This window comes from Puma concolor, chromosome B1 (assembly GCF_028749965.1).
Source record: "Puma concolor isolate L17-30 chromosome B1, mPumCon1.1.hap2, whole genome shotgun sequence".
Classification (NCBI taxonomy): Eukaryota; Metazoa; Chordata; class Mammalia; order Carnivora; family Felidae; genus Puma; species Puma concolor.
The window spans coordinates 200,967,557-200,993,201 of record NC_141670.1 but is presented as its reverse complement, the minus strand read 5'-3'; the positions used below and the strand labels follow the sequence as shown (position 1 = coordinate 200,993,201).

At 50.5% G+C, this 25,645-nt stretch overlaps 1 protein-coding gene and 1 long non-coding RNA gene across 10 annotated transcripts in view; one reads left to right on the top strand and one right to left on the bottom strand.

The window, feature by feature from the left end:
* The window catches only part of SLC2A9 (solute carrier family 2 member 9), a 262,594-nt gene that overhangs the window by 112,861 nt on the left and 124,088 nt on the right, over positions 1-25,645 (bottom strand). For all 9 annotated transcript variants that reach the window (XR_015250599.1, XR_015250598.1, XM_025921820.2 and 6 more), the window contains one exon: positions 8,626-8,758. Coding sequence is in view for 7 of the 9 variants with exons in the window: in XM_025921820.2 (XP_025777605.1) it covers positions 8,626-8,758 (133 nt within the window). In the remaining 2 variants the exon portion in view is untranslated. The remainder of the gene's footprint in view (positions 1-8,625; positions 8,759-25,645) is intronic.
* On the top strand, positions 11,901-14,019 carry LOC147582117 (uncharacterized). Its single transcript, XR_015250597.1, has 2 exons — positions 11,901-12,105; positions 13,714-14,019. It is a non-coding gene; the product is annotated as an uncharacterized LOC147582117 (long non-coding RNA).

Sequence of the window (25,645 nt, the reverse complement as noted above, 5' to 3'; positions counted from 1 at the left end):
GTGTGCTCTGGGAGCTCCGGTGGTGGTTTCTGAGCTGTGTTTTCCTGCTCCTTTTGACCCTTGGGGATTTTGTAGGAAGGCACCTGGTCCTTTGCCGGACCGCCCAGCCCACGAGCAGGCTCTCCGGCCAGGGAAAAGGGAGCCCTGAGAGACTGTTACTCCAGGGGCAATGGGGGGAGGCGCTCAGAGGTGGCTCATCCCGTCCCACACCATAACCATGAAAACAGCACCAATGGAGGAGGGCCCGATCCTCCAACAGCAGGTGACTCTGCTGCCAGGGGCGGGGATGAGACCTCAGAGGGACCGTGTTTCCTCCCCCTCCTGCCAAGTCCCTCTACCAGGTTCAGGAGGCGGCGCCATCTTGCCAGCTGGCAAGTGTGGGCACAGGGCACTCCAACTGCCCCGCCCCCCTCTCATCTCCGGGGGACCCGGCGTGTCAGGAGCCCCCTGGTAAGAGCAGGGCCAGGGCTCCCTTCCCAGGCACGTGGCTTCGTTTCCGGCAGATGCATCTGGTGGGCAGGAGGCCGCAGGGGCACAGACGTCCTCCCTCACCAAGAGCCCAGCCAGCACAAGGCACAGCCGTCACAGATCAGTGATGTCACTGCCTGCCTTCCTCCCGTGCTGTCCTGCTCGTTTCCGTTATTTCCACACTTTCATGGTCACGTGGATGTTTCGTACGCTCTACTTCGCCCCGCTGAGCACTAGGTCCTAAGGGTGACTTCATGATGCTATAATCGTTTTATAATTGCTAAAACAAGGGAATCAAGTTGGGAGACAGAATTTTTAGGTTTCGAATGCAGATACACAATTACTTAACCCTTCTGTGATGTAATAGATACAAATGTGGAGTTGAACCCTGGCTCAGATATAGGGAATCACCACTGTACTACAGAAGAAATTTTCTGGGCCGTAAGTACAGCAACCAAGGGGTCAACTATGTTTTGCTGATATACTTGTGTGTATGCAAATGCCGTGTGTCACAATTACAAACACACACACACACACACACACAAGGCAGCACACAGCACTTTAACGACCCTGGGTTCGGAGTGAGGCAAACTGGGTTTGAACCCCATTTCTGTCTCTAGCCATCGGGCCGCAGGCCAAGCCCTCAGCCTCTGAATGTGTCCCTCCTGGAGGCCTCTGGCGTCTGAAACACTCGAGCGGCCAAGGAGGGCAGGTCGGAGGCACTTGACAGTTTACATCAACAGAATGGTGTGGGAAAGAAAAACCCTTGAAAGCTTCATGCACAAAGACCTTTTGCACAACCACTAATTGTAACGAAAAAGAGAAACAATCAGAATGCCCAGCCATTTAGAGAGTTCAAGTAAAAACAAATGTTTAACTATCTTTAAAATTGAGATAAAGTAGTGTTTCAGTCTTAACTGATTTTCCTCACTTAACCTGATACATCAGTGGGGCTGATGTATGAGTTTGCTTTGCTCCTGTAATAAATCACCACAAACTAGGGGCTTGCGACAGCACAAAGTTTTTATGTGCCAGTTTTGGAGGCCAGAAGTCCAGAACGGGTCTGCGGGGCTAACACCAAGGTGTCACAGCGCTATGATCCTTCTGGAGGCTCCAGGGGAGAAACCGGCCTGCTGGCCATTTCCAGCCCCAAGAGGTGCACCTGCAGGACGCCCTCGGTCTCCCTCTACCTCTGACCCCTGCTTCCACGGCCACCTCTCCTTCTCCGACCCCGTCCTTCTTCCCCTTTCACTTACATGGAGCCTTGTGACGCTCCTGGGTTCGTCCAGACAACCCGGGAAAACCAGTCCCACCTCAAGATCCTTATGTTAATCACATCAGCACGGTCCCCAGTGCCGTGTGCAATGCCACTCACAGGGTCTGAGGATCAGGATGTGGTCCCACGTGGGGGCCGTTATTCTGCCAACCACACGTGACAACACAAAAACGGTCATGAGGAGACATGCTCAGGACACAAGAGGGGCGGTGTGCATAAAAGCAGCCTAGTATATGAATCCCCATGATGGTCCCCATGTAAATAAGACGGAAATGTCACGAATGACAGACAAAGCTCTGGTATAAATGACAGTTGATTTGTAAGAGGGATGGAGAAGGGAGTGATTTTCCTCCTGCAACATTAAACAAATTCTTTTATTCCCAGAGCAAAAAATTTCACTCACTTTAGCCACAGAATCCCTTTCTTCGAAGGCAAGGTGACGCAGAAGGGCAGAAGCAGACGATTCCCTTTTATGGGCACAACACTTTACAGTTGACAAAGCCCTCCTCCCACACACGCCATTCTTCTTTTTTTTAACGTGTACTTATTTACTTTGAGAGACAGCATGGGTGCGTGCACATGCACACTCACGTGAACAGGGGAGGGGAGAGGAGAGAGGGAGAGAGAGAGAGAATCCCAAGCAGGCTCCTCCCTGTCAACACAGAGCCCAAAGTGGGGCTCGATCCCATGAACTGTGACATCATGACCTGAGCTGAAATCAAGACTTGGTTGCTTAACCAACTGAGCTAACCAGGCACCCACCCCCCCTCCCCCATACCCCATCCTACTTGAACTTGTCGACCTCGCCCTAAAACAGGACCCGGACCAGGAAACCAAGGCCCAGAGAGGTTGGTGGGCGGGGCGCTGGGACCTGACGGAGCCTGTCCTTCTGGCAGTTTCCATTGGCTCTTCCCAGTCCCGCCCAGCGCTCAACACATCTAGAAGTGAGAACTCCCCACTTCTGTAAGTAGTCTGTTCTATTCTTACATCTCCTTGCTGTGGCTTCTCCCCTCGGTTCTGAATCTTTTACCCCAAATAAGGCTGCTTTTTCTTCCCCTCAAGAGCCTCTCAGTGTCATCTCTTCTTTACATGGAACTGGACAGGCTGGTGGCAGAGAGGACGGCCGCCATCCTGGGCCATGAGTCGGGAGGGGTCTGGGGAGGGCGCTAGAACCTCAGGAGGAACAGGGGATTCTCACATCATGGTGAGTCCTTTAGGGCAGAGGCCCGAGACCTGCAGGCTGTGGCTGCTCTGGGCTTTCAGCTAGCTCTGCCTCCGTGCAGAGGGTCCGTGCAGACCCCATAGCCTGGACCTCAGACCTGGCCACCCAGGAAATCCGTGCTCCTCTGGAAGGCAGCTGTCGCAATGGTTTGGGGAAATTTTGTGTTTTCCACTCACCTCTGACATGAATTCATTTAGATATACTTTCTTCTTGCTTTAATAAAAACTAGACCCCTTGTAACCAAGGTAGGGTACTTCACCCCTAGCACAGAAGAGTGAAATCAGCAGTCTTCGACAAAGGCCACCACGGGGCCTCACTTCCATTCTCTGGGCATGTGACCTTGCCTCCTGCATGTTTCTGGCCATCTCTGGACTGTGGAACAGCCCCTCAGTCCAGCTCAGGTCACTGAGACATACTATAGATAAGGGGCACTGTGACCTTCCCGAAGCACTAGGCATCATTAGAAACGTAACGGGAGGCAGACAGCTGATTGCACCAGAAGGTGTTAGACGGTCCTCACAGGGCTGCCATGGAGGTTTCAGGAATGATAAATGAAGGTGGTTCCCGTTAATTTCGGGGCTTTGGCTTAGCAGAGTGGGTTCTGGTAGCTTATTTCCACAGCTCACTCGGCCTCACCTTTAAGCATCATACAGCTGTTTCAACAGTGCCATTGTGAAGGAGCCACCAGCCTTCAGAGCGCCCAAAGTGCCTTGGCTCAGCTAGTCCCAGCCAACAGGACTTCAGGAGCTCCCGTTCCACACTGGGGCAGAGCCCGCCAGGGACCAGATTCTCTCATTCCTTCTCTCCTTCCTTAGGAGCAGCCCTGACTCTTTGTGGCCAGGGCACATTAATTAATTAATTAATTACACTTCCCAGGCTCCCTGGCAGTTAGAAGAGGACAGACAATCACATTCTGACCAAACAGACACAGAGTATGTGAGACTCCAAGGAGAATTCTTAACTAGACAGGCAAGTGATAATCCCTCCCTCTCACCCTTCTTCCCCTGGCCAGAATGCAGGTGTGAGAGCAGCCACTTTGGACCACGAGGCAACCTTCTGAGGATGGCAGATGGAGACAATGAAAGGAATGAGGTCCCTGGTACCATGGAGAATCATAACAGCTGTAGACTGCCTACCTTCAACACTTTCTGATGTGAGAGATAAATAAACTTCCAATTTGTCTAAGACGCTGTCATCTGGGGTTTCTATCTGGTGGACCTGAGTCCTGACACACACACACCTTTCTCTCTGAAAAGAGCAAAAGAAACAAACTTCCCTTGATCATGATGCCAACCAAAATTACAATGGCAGGCGACAACGGACAGTCTTCCTTTTCTGTTAAGGCCAGCGTCCTAGGCCAGAACTGGCTGCTAAATGCCACGGAAACACACTCCATCCCACCCACAAAATAACAACAACAACGCGAATTGCTTTCTCCTTATCTGAGCTCTCTGCAGAGTCTATGTGCCTGACTGGGCTTCTGGTAGCAAAGGCCAATATGGACCACAGGGGAGGGGTGATGGAGCACGGCCAGGAAGGGAGCTTCCAGAAGTATCACTCCTTCTGGTGATGGGCATCTGCTACCTTTCCTCTCTTGCCTGTATATTTTTCCTGAAGCTCTCCTCCCGTGGTCCCTGTAATTCTAGTAGAGATGTCAGCCAAACCTCATGGCCCTCCATCCCCAATCACCAGACTAGATAGTAACCTGGACTGGCCAATCAAGGAATTCTAATGCCCAGGGGAGCAATCAGTACAAGGATGGCCATGTGACCTAAGAAGGGCCAATTAGCGTTCTTTCGTTTAGCGGTTGAGATGCATGCTATGCTACGTGAAAAGGAATCTCTCTCCTCCTCAGTGTCATAAAGCTGGAGCCACTCAGGACTGTCTTGATGCCAGGTGGAGAAAGCTCGTCTAAGAAGGAAGCCAATGAATCCTGAGAATGTCTAGGATTTGTTGAGCGAGAGGGAGATGGTACCTTCACGGCTTGGTCTTAGCTCCTGGGTCCCACCATGCCTGAAGGAAACCCAGTCCCTCACCCCCTATCACGAGGAAGAACCCTTATTGTTCACTCCTGACACTACTGTCCTCCTGAAGGGGCATTTCATCACTGTGTCCTTCACTCTGTCTCTGCCCACCCCTCGCTCACTCTTCCCCAGGAGATGGGAACGCAGTGGGCTAACTGGTAAGTTGGGGAGAGAGATGGTCTGCATGGCTTAGCTCCTCTCTTTCATTTGAGGATCTGCCTGGCTGGAGGAACACACACTCTCTCTTCTGTGTTCTCGGTTTTTCAGGGCACGCCTGCCCGGGAGCCCGTGAGTGAGTACTTAGCTCAGTTCATGAGTACTGCCTTATGAGGCTCTCCTGGCCCTCAGACCTAATACCAACTGACCGAGGAGTCTTTATCCACACGGAAGGCGGCATTTTTATCCACTCCTCTATCCATCTTTCGTCTGCCGTCAAACTTGGGCCGGAAAGAGGGGTGTTAATTTGGGGGGACCTCAAATACCACTCATACAGCCAGGACTTCAAAGGTTCCTTTTTGCTTAGGCTGCATTGTCTAGCTCTTACAACCCAAGGGGTCCTGATCAATGCAACTTTCCTGACCCCAGTGACTGAAGCATTGCCCTATCACATTGCGTGTGCTAACATTTCATTTCTGTCAGTTAAATATCCCCCCTTTCTCACAGTGCAAGTTTGGGCTGTCTCCCCTACTTTTAGGTACTGGGGGCTTCTCCTCAACTGACAAGAGGGGCATCAATAAATGAGACCCAGCTGGAGCTAGGGATGGGGGCGGGGTGGGGTGGGAAAGCCTGGAAGGGGGCTGCTGTGGTGTGGATGGGTTGCGTCGATGGCCCCGGTTCATGACCTCCCGACGTGTGTGTCCTTTGCTCTGTAACTGCTACCCCCTCCCGCTCCGACTGTGGGTTTGACCACGGGAGTTACGTCGGCCAGAAGGATTTTAGCTGCTTTGAAGCTCGAGAACCCGCTCGTGTTTTCCACCTCCTCTCTGGGCTCTCTGCGCTCACGGTGAGAATCCGCCCGGGGCCCGGTCTGCTGGAGGATGAGCACGCGGCCCAGAGGTGAGGCCGGCCTGGATCCGCCAGCTGACCACCAGCCACACCGGACAACTTCTGCTAAGGCAAGAGGAACTGCAAGGTCAGGCCCTGTCAGGATGGACAGAACTTCACAGCCCGCTACAGACCTGGGGACGATAAATGCCATCGTCTTAAGCCGACGGGCTTCAAGGCGGTTTGCTCTGTGGTGTTGTCACAGTAGCTGACCGCTGCGGGACCCCTTCCCCCCAAATTACCAACAGACCAGACAAGGCGCATCTCCCATCGAGCCAGGCAACACAACGGACTGTGCTTTACTTGCGCTCAAGGCTTCCAGGGCCAGACTATCAGTGCCACCATGTGCAAGCTCCGTGTCCTTTGTCAACTTATCCCGTCTTCAGTTTTTTGTTTGTTTGTTTTGTTTTAAAACGAGAGTAATAATGTGATCTGCTTTCCACGGTTGAGAGGTTTTAAGGGTCTAATACATGTGAAGCGCTCAGGATGATAATAGTTCTCAACACAGATGAGCTACCAATGGGGACGTCCATCTCTCTTACCCTTCCCCTCGCCTCCTGGGGGGCTGGGATGCCGTCTTGGGTCCCCCACTCTCCCCATCACCTGGCAGAGTGCCAGCACAGTAAATACCTGTTGTTTGCGGAGTGTCTGGAGTGAAACCCCACTTTTATTGGCACAGATGCGAATTTCAAAATTCTCTTTCAACCTAGGCCAGCGTCTTTGTTCTTTGTATAAAGCACACATGTAATATTTATCATTTTTTTTAATAACTACACTTCTCCCTCCCTCCCTCCCTCCTGTGCTGTGAAGCAAACCTTTTAAGCCGTCTTCACTGTCTAGCACACACACTCACTGCCCATTCCAACCGTACGTAATTGATGCATTTCCTGCGGGTTCTTGCCGACGAGGCCAGGAGGGATGGGACTGGAGGGATCGTCACCTTCCACCGACCCCCAGCCTGGCTGCTTTTGGCACTAGGATCCCCCGGCTCTTTCTCAGCCACATTAGTGTCGCTCCAGAGCCTTCCCCATCTGACAATCAGCCGCCTCCTCTGCAGCCTGACTTCTGGATGGCTGGTCTCCCCACGGGCCCCATGGGAAGTCCCCTGGAACACGACCCCCTGATGCCCCTCTGAGCGTGAGTGGGGTGGGAGGAAAGTCTCCTCTGGTTCCAGTCCTTTTCCTGATGCTCACGGCTGTGGGATGGGGAGGGCCAGGGGCCCCTGACGGGGGACAGGCCTCAAGTTCCACCCCCACCGTATGCACGGAACCGTGAGATCATGACCTGAGCCAAAACCAGGAGTCAGACGCTTACCGACTAAGCCACCCATGTGCTCCCCCTCACCACAATCATATTTTTAAAGGCCTCTAGAAACCAAAAACCAAGAACCACAGCCTTGGGCAGATCACCTCAGCCCTGTAAGCCTCAGTTCCTTTGCCTAAACAGTGAAGGTAATAATAATATCTCCTGATGTCATGTTTTTACAGGAATGCCGTAAATGAGAAAATGGATCCCAGCCACAAACTGCTAGGCAACTGGAGGCAATTGTTAATATCTGGTTTGTTAATTCAGAAAATACTGAGGCTGTGTGGATTTTAAAAAGGATTGCACAAATTGTATTAAGTAAAGGCTACGTAATTCTCAGTTTTTTTCTTGGACGTGGACACTAGTGAAATTTAGATCAGAGGACAGGGTACGGATAAGGAAAGGGACCGAGTTCTCAGAATGACAGCAAAGGCTCCTGCAAACCTTATATATATCATGTAATTTCATCACCCTTATGACAAGCCCAGAGGGAGGTTCCTATCGTTTCCTTCCACAGATGAAGGTTAGAAGACCAGGTCAGGCGGCAGAGCTGGGGACGGGAGGGCAGCCCTGGTGCACCCAGCCCCTCCTGCTTAATGGGGGTGTCGTCAATGTCTCCTTTTACAAGAAGACGGGGGTGTTCATTCTACGTTGTCTGTGTCTGGGCAAAATGGTTTTGCCTTTCCGGGGCGCTGGGGAACGCCTCTGATTCTGAATGCTTTGCATCCGACCCGGCACCTCACCGTTCAGGAGCTTTATGGACTTTAAGGACAGCGAACTAAGACCAGTCCCAAGCCCCATCGTGGATGTCCTATTTCTCTCCTGTAAAGTGAACATGCTCTGTCTCCCTCGCAGGCTGCTGGCACCCAGCCCCGTGCTGGCGGGACACGGGTGCTCCTTCTGCACTTGCGTATTTCCTTTCCTTGGGAATGTTAGGACAGCAGAACCCGGGAGTGAGGAAGAGAGGAGGGGTGAGGAGAGAGCCAAGAAAGGCCTAAACCGCTAAGAAGTCAGGCTGTCTCTGAGATTGGGACCAATGGGGAGACAGACACCGCCCAGAAGCGAGCAGACCTGGGTCTTATCCTTCTCTGTCTTGGGTTTTCCAGCTTCCCTGTGTGATGTGCGTCCCCGCTGCGGGCTGCCGGGAGGATGAATCAATACAGGGTGTCCAGAGGCACCCAGCACAGTGCCTGCAGAGAGGAATGGCCCCAGGTCCCAGTGCGCCCTGCAGCGCTGACCCCCATGAACAGGCTGGAGCTATGCAGGAAAGGCCACAGGTCCCCTACCTTTCTCGGCTCCGGCCTGGTTGTGCTTCTCAAAGAGCAGGTAGCGGGGGCTCTCGGGGAGAAAAGGCAGGGTCACCAGCTGGACCAAGGCAGGGACAGCGATCACTCCAAACAGGTATGGCCAGGTGCTCTCCTGAAGGGAGAAAGAAGAGGCCAATGAATGGATGTGGCCTTCAGTCATCTGGCTGCGGGTGGGCCCCTGGGCCAAGCGGTGTCAGCTCTGTGCAGAAGACCTTCCAGCACCAGTGGGATCCCCACCAACAAAGGCCGAGAGAGGGAACGGACGCTGGTTTAGCACCAGCCCCACGTGTCTGGCATTGTCCACGCACGAGGTCGGTCCATTCTCAGAACCACCTGTGAGGTGGTGACCTGTGGGATTCAGGGGGACCAAGACCACTCAGGGATATCAGAGCTGACCAATGCCAGGACTCTGGGAGGGCATCATGGTGAGCCTGAACGGGCTCCACTCCTTCCTGGTCGTGTGGCCCTGTAAACCATGCTCGTGGTCCCTCGAAATCTCTGTCTCTTCACCTGTGGGACGGGGACAGCCACAGCCACCTTGCAGCTTGTCCCGAGAGTGCAATCGGATAGCACTTGGGCTGTGGGGCCTGGTGCACAGCAGGTGCACAGAAGAAACTGCTGTCTCCATTGATGCCAGTCCCCAGATGCCTCCCAGGCTGGAGAGACCCCACCCAGGCTGGTCCTGTCCCAGGACACGGGGAAGGTAGTGGCTGGAGCTTCCCTGATTCCCGCGGGTGAGCGTGGTGGGGCTGGCGGGGATTCTTCTCGGTCCGGGGCCAGGGAAAGCAGGCAGGGCCCTACAGCCTGAGCTACACAAGGGGCATCTGGGCCACTGGGAGCAGCGCCAGTCGTCTTAACGCTGCTGAAGCACAGCAGCGGCTGTTCCTAGGTGATTAAGGCAGCTTCTTCCTGAGCCGCTTTGTTTTTCAACTCCAGTTTACCAAGGAAGCTCTCCCCATGCCTCTGCTGGAATAGAATGCCAATGGGAGGCAGTTCTGATGGAGAGAAAGCAAAATGCTCAATGCCAAATTCTTGACATGCTTTATTTCCTCAGAAAGAGAAAGGAGACCAGCAAGGAGGCACGTTCAGACCTGAAGAGACTTTGCAAGATGGGCCAAGGGCGGCTCAGCCGGCTTCAGGTCAGGTCCTACTGGAAGCATGTCCCTGGGGTCCCGAGCACCCTCGGGGACAGAATCCCCTCTAGTGTTCTCCCAGGGCTGGCTCCCTACAGAGGCCCTTGAGGCCAGAGGCCCCGGTAAGTTCTCAGTCCCCGAATCACAAGAGGGTGCAGCAGGCGGGGTCCCCTGGAGCACAGAGCAGGCCAAGTGGCTGGAGAAGGACTATGACCAGGTCCTGATCTTCAAGGGACCTTCGATCCTACTGCTCTCTCTGTGTAAAATAGCAATTTATGTTCACAAAACTCCTCTGATGTCACCACCGCCCTGAGGGAACCTCCAGGCCAATGTCAGCTCTGGGTTTGGTGAGAACTCGGGGTGAGAGACAAGACCGGGTTGGGGGTGGGGCAAAAGGCAGACTAGTGGTGATGGGAGGGGGGGAAGGGGAGGGCTGCCAGAGGGAGCTGGGATGGTCAGGGACTGCCCACAGGTATGGGCTTCCAATATTTTGGATTAGAAAAGAGCCACGGCCTTGCAACTTTGTGAACACACTAAAAACTACTTTAAAAGGATGGATTTTACAGTAGGTGAGTTATATCTCAAGTTTTTTGAAAGACCAAGGAACAAAGAAAAATGATGTACACATAAGTAGAATTTTGGCTATGCCTTTTTTGGTGTATGTTGTTGTTGATTCTGTTTTTTCTTCGAGCTTACCTGCTGTCTCAGTAACAGCAAACACAGAAAGCTTGTGGGGGGGAGGGCAGGTGCGGTGGGAAGACAGGGGAATTAACCCAATTAAGCTCCTGTTAATGTGCCAGGCGTGGCGTGGGCTTGTCACACAATTGTCTCATTTCGCCTCCCAGCAGCCAGAGAGGCCAGAGCTGTTGCTGCACGTTCGAGATGTGAAGACAGAAAAGCCCACACGGAGGCCTGGCAGCCAGGAGGTGCAGAGAAGGAAGTAGCCAAGCCCTTCCCCTAGCATCTAAAGAGAGGGGACCCTCCAGGGTAAGATCCTTGGAGCTGCGGAAGGGTGGAAGAAGAGGAGCTGGAAGGGCAGATCTGGAGTAGGAATAGCACATACGACTGTGCAGAGGCCTGATTCACCCAGATTCACTGGGAAACAAGAACCGCAGTGGGAATGTAGGGCCAGGGGATGCTAGAGACACGGGAGTACAGACACTGGAGGCTGGTCATGGGTGGTCTGCAGCCATTCCATGGCACTTGGACGTGGCTCTGAGGACATCCAGGAGCTGTGCAAGGGTCTGCACACCCAAATGGGATGCACACCCTCCACTTCCTTGCGTCTACAGTCCGGCATTTCTGCCATGCTGTCAGTGAGTGCACAGAATGGATTTCTAGTATTACTGACAAGCCAAGTCTCTGGTATAGCCTGTGATCTGTGATGTCGTAAATGGAAGGACGTGTAGAATCTTTCCTAAGGACATCACTCTGGTGGCTGTGCTCTGGTGTCTACCTCCAGAGAAAAGCAGGTATTACTGACCTCAGGGCGGGTGACCCCTAGCTTGGGATGCTAACAGTGTTTGGAGCGGGGAAGGAGAATGGCAGGAATATTCAGAGTAGAGCTCGGGCGACATTTTACTCAGGGAGGGCCGAGCTTAGCCAACAATGGAGTTCATGAACTCAGTGCCTACAAAATCCCAAATCCCATAGCCGTCTGACCTTGAATTCTGCCTCGATCCCCAGTTCTCTGTGGCCCTTGGCAACCTGACTGCTTATGCTTCAGTCTTCCTGTCTGTACAATGGGGATAACACTAATGCCTCTTCACAGGTTGTCAGGAGGGTTACGTGAGCTAATAGATTTATCAAGTGCTCAGCACAGGACCCTGTGCGCTGCAAGCATTCAACACACAAGAGTGGTCTTTATCATGAACTGTGGTGAGAAGCACATTACATAGATTATCTCCCTGAATTTCCACAATAGCCCTCTGAGGTACAGACCAGGATCACGCTCATGTTACAGAAATATTCACTGTAGCACAGAGAGGTTAAGTGGTTCATCGGAGCCACAATTCCATCACAGAGCCATGACTAAACAATAGGTCTTGGGCCCAAGAATCTAAGTTCTAATCCATGAAGCCTGACCACAGGTGCCTCAGTCACCGGCGGGGGGGGGGGGGGGGGCAGGGGGACTGGGGGGGGGCACGAGGCTTCCTGACCCAGGGGATCTGAACTTCTTCCATTGCTTCAGGCCAAAGAATCCTCAGTGGCCCTCCACGGTGCTCTTGGGCATTTGGTCCCTGCACAGAGCCAAGGACTCAGCATTTCACACCACGCTTAGAGGGCAGAGACTGTGCCCAGTACAAAGTATCTACAGGAGAAACACGTGAGCATGGGAAGTGGCTTTTGTACGCACTGGTCACCTTCACACAGACCCCCTTGGCAAGAGCAGAGGACAGCCTCTTTCTTTGTTAGAAGCTGTGCAAAACAGAAGGCATGTTTTAAATTTTTTTAATGTTCATTTATTTATTTGGAGAGAGAGAAAGAGAGATCAAGCAGGGGAGGGGCAGAGAGAGAGGGAAAGAGAGAGAATCCCAAGCAGGCTCCATGCTGCCAGTGCAGAGCCCGATGTGGGGCTTGAACTCACAGACCGTGAGATCATGACTTGAGCCTAAATCACGAGTGGGCCACTTAACCGACTGAGCCATCCAGGCACCCCGAGAAGGCGTGTTGTAAAGAATATGTATCACTCGCCTAGCACAGGACCACGAGGGACTATGGAAAGTCAATCTCAGATGAGTCTTTGTAATGCCAGTTAGGGCCTCCTGTGTTTCATAGAGCACGAGGTCAGAGTTCTTACACCTGCTCATTTCACTCGGGAGGAGAGAAAAATGCATCATCTTGTCGGCCAGGGTGACTTTCAATTCCCTCTCAGGTAAAGTGAGTGGGTCACACAATAACCCGACGACCGTGTTCTTGAATCTGCAAGGTTTCCTTTGTAAAACAGACCTCCTGGTCACATTGCCCGTGAGCTCGATGACTTCAGGCCTTTCCATAAACAATATCCTCCCGGACTGTGATACGACTGCACAAAATGTTGAGTAGAGTTGGAACCACTGACCTTACCCCAAGTCAAGTTCTTCTGAAGGACATCACCGTGTGCCCTCCATGTGCAGACGAGCAGGACAGGGACAGTGACACTGTAAGGCACACGTGCCACCAATGAGACAGGCTCCCAGGGCCACAACTCAGTGCTTCTGGCAGCAAGAAGGGGAAGAAGGAAGCCTGTCTCACAAAGCCAGCCAGGGATGAAATGAAGTATTTTTCTATTTCATCATATTTAGGATCTGATGATGGTAACGGCTAAATGTTTATGGAGCATTCCATGTGCCAAGCTCCACACTCGGTGCTCCACAAATACAACACGTGTTAAAGACACACAGTTCATGATGCCGTCAAGGTACAACCTGGTTTTTATCTCCTACGTTCCTTTAAAGTTTAATTGGGTGGGGGGGGCGCCTGGGTGGCTCAGTTGGCTAAGTGTCTGACTTCAGCTCAGGTCATGATCTCACGGTTTGTGAGTTTGAGCCCCACATTGGGCTCTGTGCTGACAGCTCAGAGCCTGGAGCCTGCTTGGGATTCTGTGTCTCTCTCTCTCTCTTCCCCTTCCCCCACTCATGCTCTCTCTCTTAAAAATAAATAAACATTAAACATTTAAAAAAATAATGAAGTTTAATTGGCGAGGGGTGCTCTTCTCTGCCCCACCCCGGGGCCTCAACCTTAGGAGACAGATAGTCTCGGGGTGACAGTTTCAAAATAACAATCAAAATCAACCTGAGTGAATGGCAAGTTTTCTGTCTCCTAGTCCAAGCCTGCTCTGGACTTGGAGCCATGGTGGAAAGAGTTGGAGGAAAGGGGGTTGGGAGGGGGAGGCGGGGAGGGGGGGCTGCTTCTCATTTCCCTCCCTCTCCTTTCTTCCCTCTGCCACTTCCAGCCAGTGTGCTCTCCCTCCGGTCCATCCCTGGGACCACCCCTCCCCGTGGAGTTCCTCTGACCCGGGAGTTTGCATCTCCTCTGCAGCCAGGAGGAATCCACGGTCAAGGCTACCGTGCGCTGTCGTGAAAGCTGCACCGGTACCGGTACTGAAATCCAGCCCGCGCTGGACTCCAAGCTAAGGGCCCACGGAGCAGGCTTACTAATTACGCCTCTCATTTTCTGTATTACTGATGCTTTGGCATCTTGGGTCCTTACTGATCCTGTAGGCTTCCCCTTCCCGTCATAGTAAACAACTTGCCTGAGAGCATGTCTTTCCCTTGCAAACCAACCACAGCCTACACCCCCAGTGACTTCCTTTATCCAACTGTCACACATAAGCCCATATTCTTCCCACCCTAAGTTACCGGAAGGTCAGATACCAGACACCCAGACAGCCCCTGCGGCCCAGAGCTGGCCTGAGATCATTCAAACCATGCAGTCCTAAACTTGTTCCAGCTGCCTACCCTGCCCTGCCCATTCCTTGATGCAGAAACCACAACAAAGCTCAGGCCTTGTCCTCCCCTCCCTCCTGCTTCCTGATGGACCCCGGTGCCTGCCCTGTGTGGCCCTGCATGGGGTGGCACCGGAATGGTGAATAACAAACTCTTCTTCCAAAAGCAGCGGCCACATGTCTGTCACCTCAGCATAGCCGATAAAAGCCAATCCCAGGTACGTTTTGGGGGCAGCGGGGCCACCCCTCCCCCAGACACACGCAGGTTCTTGCTGCAGGTGACCACTCACTTCCCTCTGAGCCCCCGGCCCTTCCAGGCCACCTCTCCTGGTTCTCCTCCAGCTTCCTTGAGCACCTGGGGATGTGAGCCCAGCCTTCTTTCTACCTCCAGGACTTCCCCAGGACGATGGGTCTTAAACTTAGCTGTGCACTGGAATCTCCTGGAGAGATTTAAAAACTGCTCATGCCCATTGTCTCCCACACTTGGAGATTTGAGGCTGGCTGGTCTGGGAGTGTGGCCTGGGTGCCAGGCTGGGTGCCAGGCCATCTCCAGATGGCCCCAGGGGCAGTGAGAGCCACCGGCCTTGGGCCTCCCCTCCATCCACTGGCAGTGGATGGCAGTGCACGACCCAGAACTGAGGGGCTCATTCTCCAACAGCCAGGAGTGTGGTTGGCTATTGACCTTGGAGGATGCTTTTTCCACCGAGGCTGCCCACCCCTCCCCAGGAGCAACCTGCATGCAGGGGCTGGCTGATGTGGGGACACATAGGCCTGCCTGTCCTCTTCTGTCTGGAAATGGAACAATCGAGGGGCCCTCCAGGTCCACAGCCAGGCCTGGATCCCTGTATGACTGAGGGCAGCTCACCTTCCCCGTCTGCTGAGTTTGACTCCCTCACTCTCTGGCAGGGGTTGAGCTGAACACACTTCCCCATCAGCTTCCTGCCCACCAACGTCCATCTCAGGTTCTCTTTGCCAGGACACCCAACCCAATCCCACCTGTGGACCCAATGCCTCCAAAGGTCCACATCCAGCCCTCGTCTCTGCCTGGGGCTCCTCTCATGGCCAGTCGCCTGGGGGCAGCACCACTGATAACTCTTGGCTCCACATCCGAGCACAGGCCCACCTCCCGGCCCACCCAGGCCTACCCCTGGATCCCCACCTGTCCAGGAACCCAATTCAGGAACCTAGTCTCTCCACGCCTGCCGTTGACCCTCAGCTCCCCTCTGACTGGCTGCCTGCCCTATGTCCCCATTGGCTGTTTCTCAACCTTCCTCACTTGCATTCCGCCCCTTCCTCCTTGCTAGGACTGGCCTTGGGGCATGTTCTTCCCCCGGTTCGTCTGGATTCCTGCAGCAGAATCTCAACTGTGCCCAAACCCTCCGCATTCCGTTCCATCCCTCACAGCCTCAGTGATCCTTCCAGAAAGTGGATGTGGTGTTCTAAGTTACTTCTCTAAGACCATCCAGTGGCTTCCCTCTGCCCTGAGGGTCAAGCCCAAATCTCTTAGCTGGGAATCCCAACCCCTGTCTAATAAGAACCCTTCTATGACGCCAGCCTTGCCTTGGGCTGGACAGAGGTCCATGCGCCTCGGCTCTGCTCCTGCAGATCGGTGAGCCTCCCAGATTCTAAGAGCTGATGCCACGCCCTTGAATGTGCTGTTCCCTTTCCCGGGAATGCCTCCGCCTTACCCATACAGCAACTGTCTACCCTTCCAAGTTTAGCATTCCCACCCATAGATAACATCTCTACCAGGTACAGAATACCATCAGAGCATTTGTTAACTCATGTAGCAACGGATCTCTTTCTCTGACTAGACCAGCTCCTCGGGCCCTTCCCCTGCTGTGTTCTTTCATGTTTCGGCCCAGTGCCTGGGCATGGCAGGTGTCCAGTTAAAGCTTGCTGACTGAGCGCTGAGTAAGGTGAATGGCGCAGGTCAGTGATGGTGCTGCGAGAGACAGAGACGGTGAAATAACACACATCTCTGCTTTTAAAGTACTTTATTTAACTATCATTATTATTTTAAATTTATTTATTTATTTTGAGAGAGAGAGAGAGAGATTGACTGAGAGATTGAGAACATGTGGGAGCAGGGAGGCACAGGCAGAGAGAGGGAGACAGAGCATCTTAAGCGGGCTCTGTGCTCTCAGTGCAGAGCCCAATGCGGGGCTCAAACGCATGAACTGTGAGACCATGACCTGAGCTAAAATCAAGAGTTGGACACTTCACCGACTGAGCCACTGAGGTGCCCCGTTTATATTTTTTAATGCTGCAACTTCTCAAATGGCATCCTATTAAAGGGCTGAAATACCGTAAGTAATATTCCCTTTTGAGGTACTATTATAATTTCCAGACTATAAAGGGGAAAACTGAGGCCCAGAAAGGTCAGGCAATTCATGCACAGTCCACGTGAGAAATTGAGGGGTGCAGGCGAATGAGAGCCTGGCTCTTCTGATTCCTGCATGGGGCTCCTTATGTGACATTATTCCCAGCAGGACACAGTTCTCAGAGCAAAGCGATACCACATCACCTTCCCTCATGGAGGCTTCTAGGTGAATAGAGAATTTATATGCAGATCATATTAGCTACAACCAGTCCTGCTTCCCCCCAGAGAGTTCTACACGGAAGTCATCAGAGATCACTCAAGCTGAACTCCAATGGCTCCTACTATTACCAAAACATCACGAGGACCCCGTCAAGGCAAGACGCCAGAGCAAGCATCAGCCATTCCATAAGGAGAAACAGTGCGGAAACTGGTGCTCACCTTCAGAAGGGATGCTGACTGAGACCTGCGAATGCCCCTTGCTTGTCGAGCTGGGTCTCACAAGGGAATCAGCATCAGTCAACCAACGTGCATGGAATCCTTTGACCACGCCATCCCCATAGCCACCTTTCAGAGAAGGAGGGACCCTGCCGGCCACAGCTTTGCAGAGCCCTGGGGTGGGGAGCCTGTGCCCAGCTGTGTCTACACCGCCTTGCGACGGGTTTGTCTATTACCATCTCCACTCTAGTCCGTGCGGAAATCAATACCACCTGGCCCTGCAGAGCACAATCCACCCATTAAAACGGTTCAATTCATTGTGGCAAACGTATGTTCTAGAAATCACTATTTTTTGTATGTATTCAGGTTCTGATTCTATGTCAACAGAACAATAATGGGGATCTTAAGAACATGGGCTTCGCGAGTCCCCTTGCATTTTCCTGTGTGAGAAATAATGCTGAAATTATCTTCCAAGGACACACTTACCCTTACTCTCAGCAAGCTGCTGTGAGTTCCAGGTGTGAGGGAAGGACTTGAGCAGTGACCCATAGCGGCTTTTCGAACCATGCTAGATCCCCACCCCTTTTCCTACAACATTTTTCTGCTTTTCAAAGGGTTCAGTTGTCCTCTGCCTTGTGTAGTTCTCAAGCAATCTAATTGGAAAGTAAGGTCAGAAGCTATGATTCTGACCAAGCATTTTACTGATAAGGATACTGAGGTGATCCTGTAGCAAAATCTTCCATAAAATCAAGATGGTCCCTTCTCCATTTTAGACAGAGAAATCCTTGCAGTTTTTAAAGGTTGTTGACCCGCAGAGGACCTTCCCGGGCCAACCCACAGTAAGAGGCAGGCACCAAGCACGTTGGAATTTGCTGGGTGCTTCATACACGGTAACTTCATCCTCCCAATACCCCTGCCTTCATCCGCATTTTACCCTTGAGGACACTGAGGCATGGAGAAGTTAGGTGATGCAACCACAGTCACACATCTTATAAATGGCTGAGCTGGGACTGACCCCAGGCAGCGTGGTACCCAGCATGGTTCTCTTCACCCCTACACTTTGCTCATGGACAGACAGGGCACTCCTTTGCTGAGGCAGACCACATCCCTGACTTTACACTTATAGAGACTGTCCTTCTCTTTCTCCGGGGAATTAGGTCACCGCCATTCTTTTCTAAATAAAACTCCCTGGACTTGAAGCCCATTATTAATCCCCTTCGTCAGGCTTCCGTGGTTCCAGCTGAGTCATTCTGGTTTCTGAGTTTCATTGTTCAGATCCATTCACGGCTTTGTCTATTACCACCTCCACACCCCTCACTGTGGGTCATCTGCCATCAGATAGTATCCTCCAAATACAGCTCAAGAAAGGAAGATGAATGGGGTTTGTTCTAAGGCTTTAAACTAAAAGGCAGCTGATAGAATGGGAGAAGATATTTGCAAATGACACACGGGATAAAGGGTTAGTATCCAAAATCTCTAAAGAGCTTATCAAACTCAATACCCAAAAAGCAAATAATTCAGTGAAGAAATGGGCAGAAGACATGAATAGATACTCTTCCAAAGAAGACATCCAGAGGGCCAACAGACATGTGAAAAGATGCTCAACATCACTCATCATCAGGGAAATACAAATCACAACCACAATGAGATACCACCTCACAGCTGTCAGAGTGGCTAAAACTAACTATTCAGGAAACAACCGATGTTGGCAAGAATGTGGAGAAAGGGGAGCCCTTTTGCACTGCTGGTGGGAATGCAAACTGGTGCAGCCGCTCTGGAAAACAGTGTGGAGGTTCCTCAAAAAGTTAAAAATAGAGCTACCCCATGACCCAGCAATTGCACTACTTGGCATTTATCCAAAGGATAAAACTGCTGATTCGAAGGGGCACATGTACACCAATGTTTATAGCAGCACTATCAACAATAGCCAAAGTATGGAAAGAGTCCAAATGTCCATCAACTGATGAATGGATAAAGAAGATGTGGTTTATATATACAACAGAATACTACTCAGAGATCAAAAAGAACAAAACCTTGCCATTTGCAATGATGTGGATGGAGCTAGAGTGTATTATGTTAAGCGAAATAAGTCAAAGACAAATACCGTATGATTCCACTCATATGTGGAATTTAAGAAACAAAACAGGTGAACGTAGGGGAAAGAAAAAAAAGAAACCATGAGAGACTCTTAACTATAGAGAACTAACTGAGGAATGATGGAGGGAGGAGGGTAGGGAATAGGCTAAATGGGTGATGGGCATTAAGGGGGGCACCTGCTGGGATGAGCCCTGGGTGTTACATGTAAGTGATGAGTCACTAAATTCTACTCCTGAAATCAGTATTACACTATATGTTAACTAACTAGAATTTAAATAAAAATTTGAAACAACAAATAATAAAAGCATAAGGACATCGATGTGAATTGCACTTTCCTATTGATGACCTCCATTTGGGGCATATGTACAGTTGAGGCATGATTTTTAGCAGTCAGAGACCAGCCCCAGTTATCAAGAGCTCTGTGACCTTGGATGTCAGTCTCTGCCTTTCACAGCTCCATTCGGCTTTGGCGTTAGACCCAAATTCAAATTCAGGTTCTTTTACTTGCAAGCTATGGGGCTTTGAGCAAATGACTTATTCTCTCTGGAATCACAGTTGACTCAGCCAGAAAATGAGAGGGGTGATGAAAACTTACTTTGCAGGGTTGCTATAAGGATGATAGAGGTGATATCCTGAGCGTGGGCCTGGTACATATGTGGGAGCTAACAGATGTTGGTTATCTTTTCCCTTGGCTGTGGGAATGGATCCCCTGAGCCAGTCAGTATAGGTTACCCACCCTAATCAGACGACAGGCTGAGGTTAGATCTGCTGCCCCACGACTATGATTTGGTGTCTGGGATGAGTGTATGGAACTCATGTCTCAGACCCAAGCAGGAAGTCTAGGAGTCGAGGCCCAGCAGAGCTGCTCTCAGAGGCCCCCAGCTAATTTATTGGTCACTGCTCCTCCTTCTTCCCCACCTTGGGGCCTCTGTCCAGCCATCTGGCACCTCTGCCCTGGACACAGACAGCCTGGTGGCCCTTTGCTGAGCCCACTGAGAAGGAGAATGGCACCCCTCCACCTAAAGGGTGCCGTCTCCTTATCTGTGAGACACTAGGCTGCACTGCACCAGGCTACACACTCCCATCCCCTGTGCCCCTGAGTGCCCTTGACTCTACAAACACATGGGGTGTGAGGCTGGACTTCCAGAGCGATGCTAGGATTTCCTTCCCTTAGCTTATTCACACTGTCATCCATTCTGTCCACGCACATGTCCTGAAGGACAGGGCAGGTCTGAGGACAGTAACAGCGGGAACAGAGTAGCAGATGGCAGGCCTGCACTCAGCTCCTCCCAAGGAATCTCTGCCATAGCTTGCTCGTCTCTGACATGCCCCCTGTTCATAAAGCTGTGGCCAGTGCATCCCAGCCCATCTGGCACCTGTCATACTCTGATAAGCAGAGGCTGTGCTCAGAATTCTTGTTTTTCATGAAGACAGGTCTTTTTCAGAACCTCACCTTTTCTTCTGATCTTTCAAATACCTTAAGTGCTAGAAGACCAAAGCCAAAGAAAATGCAGAGACTTCAAACCAAAGGCCATCTGCTGGCACTGCTTCTTGTCACCAGCCACTGAGCACTGAGGTGTCCCTACTTCTAGGCTGTATGTGATTCAAGTGAGCTGGTGGGTGGCTGTGCCTGAGAGAAAAGGCTGGTTGGTTGGGCCAGTGGAGACCTAGCCAGTGCCAGCATAGCCCGTGTCCAGGAGTCTAAGGAGAGGCCACACCCTGGCATGGAAAGAAACTACCAGAATAAAGCTCATACTGTCTAGTTTGGCAATTCAAGGTGCTCCATGTGGCCACCACTGTCGCCTCAGCTCCTTTCTGGGTCCCTTCCCGTCCCCAGCGATTTCAAGCTCTCTCAAAGAACTCCTGTTCTCTGACACCTCCGAGCCTTTGCACGTGCTGTTTCCATCCCCTGGAAACCCTTCGACTTCCCGTGGCCTGCCGGGTAAATTGTTGCTTCTCCCTTGCAAGCCTCCCTGTGGGGCCTGCCCCGACACCTGCAGGCCGAGTTATCAGCACTGAAAACACACCGACTGCACGCAAAAGCATCTGCAGGCCTGGGGTCTAGGATGTGGGAGCTGGGAGTCTCAGGCTGAGGGGTCTGGCTGCCCTGAGCCAGAGACCCTGAATCGCCTGGGAAGGTGGTGGGTTAATGACAGAGGCCACAAACTCTGAAGCAATGATGCCTGCATTCCCAACCCAGCTCTGCTGCTCTTTGGCAGAGAAACCTTGGGTAAGTTACTTCAATTCTCTGTGCAGCAGTTTCCTCATCTGCAAAATGGGATCGATGCCAATCAATTGTACCTACTCAGCAGGGTGGTTATGATTAAATAGGTCAGTATGTGTAAAGCGCCTGGAATGTATCTGGCATGGAGTTGGTGTCATGCACACGTTTGATATTATCATGATCATTACTGTTACTCGTGACTGGTGCATCTCTGAGCGAGTCATTGCCTCTGGCCACGGTTTCCTCATCAGTCCACTGAGAACACTGGCTATGCCAGCTCTGTTGTTCCTTCTAGATATAGCGGCTTCTAAATAAATATTTTGAGTGATGCCGCAGTATGCTTTTTGAAGCAACAGATTTCCTGCCGTTTTTATATTTGTTTGTTTGTTTGTTTGTTTGTTTTTCTTTAATGAGTGAGGATAGGATCTGGAGTCTGGGTAATGGGCCATTCACTAGGTGGCATTTCCCAAAGCTGAGCTCTTCAAGTGGAAACCATCATGTTTACTTGAAGCAAAGTGTGGCTTAAAAAGTATGCATTTCATAGAACAAGTTTTAAGGCTATGCACATCCCCAGGGACACATGGCCATGTTGCCCCACGGGTTCTCATCTAGCAGAATCACTCTGAGGGAGAGGAGGGGAAAGCCAGGGAGCCCAGAGCAGCTTCCAACCTCTGGCATTGCTAAACAAGCTCAAGTCCATCTCCTACTTCCACTTTTTCCTATTTCAATATCCAATTGTTCCGGCACCACTTACTGAAAAGATCATTCTGTCTACTTTGGATTACCTCGGCACCTTGGTTGGATATCCGTTGGTCATCTGTGTTGAGATTGAGTTCTGACTTCCCTGTTCTGTTCCATTGATCTATTTTCTATGGCTTTGCCATACAACATTGTGGTTTTGTTTTTGTTTGTTTTGAGAGAGAGAGAGAGAGAGAGAGAGAGAGAGAGAGAGAGAGAGAAAGCATGAGCAGGGGAGAGGGGCAGAGGGAGAGAGAGAGAATCTTAAGCCGGCTCCACATTCAGTATGGAGGCCAACTTGGGGATCGATCTCATGACCGTGAGATCATGACCTGAGCTGAAATCAAGAGTCAGATGCTTAGCCAACCGAGCCACCCCAATGCCCCCACATTGTAATTTTGTAGTAAATCTTAACATCAGATGGTACAAGACCTCCAATTTTGTTCCTTCTTTTCGAAACTGCTTTGGCTATTTGAGGACCTTTAATATTCATATATATTTTAGAATCAGCTTATCTGTTTTCTACTAAGAAAAAGGGTGAGAAAGGATTTTCATTAGAATTACACTGGAATCACTGACGAGTTTGAGTACTGACATTTTAACCATATTGTTTCCTAGTCCATGAATATGGTATATATGTTTCTTTAGGCCTTTAATTTCTTTCAACTGTTTTATAGTTTTCAGCACACAGTCTTGTACATGTTTTGATAAATTTATCCCTAAATGTTTCATATTTTAACACTACTGCAAATGATATTTTCTTTTTAATTTCCAATTATTTATTGCTACACATAGAAATACAATTGATCTTTTTCTACTGACTTTGTATCTTGTGACCTGGACAGACTTAATTATTAGTTCTATCAACCTTTTCCGTTAAATCTTTGGGATTTCCTACATAAGTAAACATGTCTTCTGTAAATCAAGGCAGTTTTAAATCTTACTTTGTAAACAAGATGCATTTTATTCGTATTTCATTTGTTTTATTGCACTGGATAGAACCTTTAGTTCAATGTTGAAATTACTGATGAGAGATGATATCCTCACTTTTTTCCAATCCTGGGGAAAGTCATTTAATCTTTCACCATGAAGTGTGGTGTTAGCTGTAGGTGTTTAGGTTTTTTGTAGATGCCCATATCAGATTGAGTCTTCTCAATCTTTTTTCTTTGTTTCATTCTGCATAGTTTCTTTTGCTCCATCTTGAAGTTGGCTACTGTCTTCCTCCATAATGTTAATTTACTGTTCATCCCATTCTGTGTGCATTTCATGCTCAGTGTTGCATTTTTCAACCCTAGAAGTTTGGCTCAGGTCTTTGTTTGCACCCTTCATTATTCTCTTCATCTCTGTGCCCTCCCCTTCCTTCTATTGCGCATGGAATGCATGTATAGAAGCTGTTTTCGCACCTTAATATGCCAATGTTATCGTCTCTGAAATTTCTGCTTCTGCTTATATTAGTTACTTTACCTTCTAACTATGGATTATGTGTTCTTGCTGAGTTGCATGCCTGGTTATTTTTTACTGGATGTCAGTCATTGTGAATTTTATGTAGCTTCTTGTGGGTTTTTGCTGTATCCCTTTAAGTAGTATCCAGCTTTGTTCTTGGATGCAGTCAAGGTCTCTGACATCAGTTTGTTCATTTAGAAGTGTTTCAGCCTTGCTAGAGGGGGTCCTGAACATTCTTTATTCCAGGCTAACACGGCCCCACCACTGAGGCCAAATCCCAATGAGAACTCTACTCAAAGTCAATATACTGGGAGGTCTTTCCACTCCGGTGAGTTGGAACACTTCCAGATGTGTGTGAACTCCTGCTGTTATTTGACTTACCTCTTCCTCATCTTCCTCCTTCTGCTTCGGGTTACTTTTTCTGATGCATTTTGTTCAACAAAAGACTTGAGAAGACCTCTTTGCTGATATGCAGAGTTCATTCTGTCTCTCGGTCTTTCTCCTTCTCTCTGTAGCTCCTTCCTCTCCAGCATTTTTCTTGCCAATCATGCCGCCGGGGCAGTTGTAGGGCCTACTTTATTTGCTTCCCTTCTCTCGGGATTGATGTCTTGCACTGAGAGCCATCCATTTTAAGGAACTGTTGTTTCATAGATTTTGTCTGTTTCTTGGTGGCTTAAGGTGGGAGGGTTAATCATGGATAAAAGCCAAAGTTTGTTTGTTTCTGGAAGAAAAATGTTAGGCCACTTTTCTCTCTGTATCTGGCCCCTGTTTCTTCGATCTCTGTCATGTACCACTCTCCCAGTTTACTCCGTACCCCAGCCATGTTTTCTCTTCCTCAATCTGCCACACTCATCCCTGCCTTTACTATCCTTTGGCCTTGACCTCTTCCCCATCTTTGTAAGCTTGCTCCTTCTGACCAGTCACCTACAATGCCACCTCTCAAAGAAGCCTTCTCTGACCACCCAAGCTCGACTATTCCCGCAGGTATTCCCTATCTCATCGCCTTCTGAGTAGGATAGGGAGTTGCACCTGAGGATGTCCCAGGACTGCCAGTGAGTGGGTGATGCTGGAGCCCACGTCCATGTAACACCTACTTCTTTTTTAATGTTTCCTGTTGTGGTGATTGTTATGTTTTATTTGGTGGGGAGTAGGATGGGGAGGACAGACTTGATGTGATTCTATTTCCAACAACCAGCACCTGTAGCTCTCTTTTGGCTACTGAGTAACCCTTAGTCAAAACTTAGTTTCAAGAGCGTGTGCGGAACAGGAGCTAAACAAGAATCATTGAGGGGTTAAACCAGGATAAGAAAGCACAGGTAGAAAGTGTGTTTTTGCTTTAGAGAAATATGTCGTTCATTCCTAGTGGAAAGATGGTAGCACTTTCCTCACCTCCAAATTTGTTCTTTTGTAATCCAGACCCTAAACCATTCAAGGCTTTCCAAGGAGAGAACAGGTAGGAACCAAAACTCTAGGTGTTGTTTGAGAGGAAAGAATAAGAAAAAGCATAGGAGTGACCTGAGTCTTTAGGACTGAGAAGGAAGACAAGAGCGTGGACTTTCTGTGATGAGCTTAAAACTGTCCCTGTCTTGTTTAAAGTTCTGTGGAAGTGGCAAGACCTCAGGTGGGGGATGGCTACGTGGACATCTAAGGAGACTGGACCCCGAGGGTCACAGCTGCAAACAACAGCAATGGTCCTTTAGCCTGGCTGACCAGAGGGAGGACATCCATCACCAGCAGAGCCACCTGCTACCACAAGGACATGCTGGACTGAGCAGGAGGCTGGCCATGCATAATTTGCTCAGCTGATTCCCTCCCAGACAGAAGGAGCCACTGAGGAACCACTGGGAGAAACAGCAGAACACGTGTCAGCCTCAGGGCCCTTGTACAACCCTGGGAAGGCAGTGAATGCCCAAGGAAGCCATTCACAGGAGACCCTTTTCGGCCCCAGTGAGGGTGAACTTGGGTTGGACTGAGTGGAACTTGGGAAGATAAAGACACGTGACTTTTCTCGCACCCCATCTCAGGTAGCGGTCTAGGCACTGGGGACAAGTGCTGATCTTGCAACTGGGAGAGGCTAGGAGGTCAAAGAAACAAGCAACTTTGGATGACTGAGCTCCCAGAACTCCTCGGCGTCTCTACCCCGGCCCTGTCGCAGTGTCACACGCACAGAGGCTACTAAT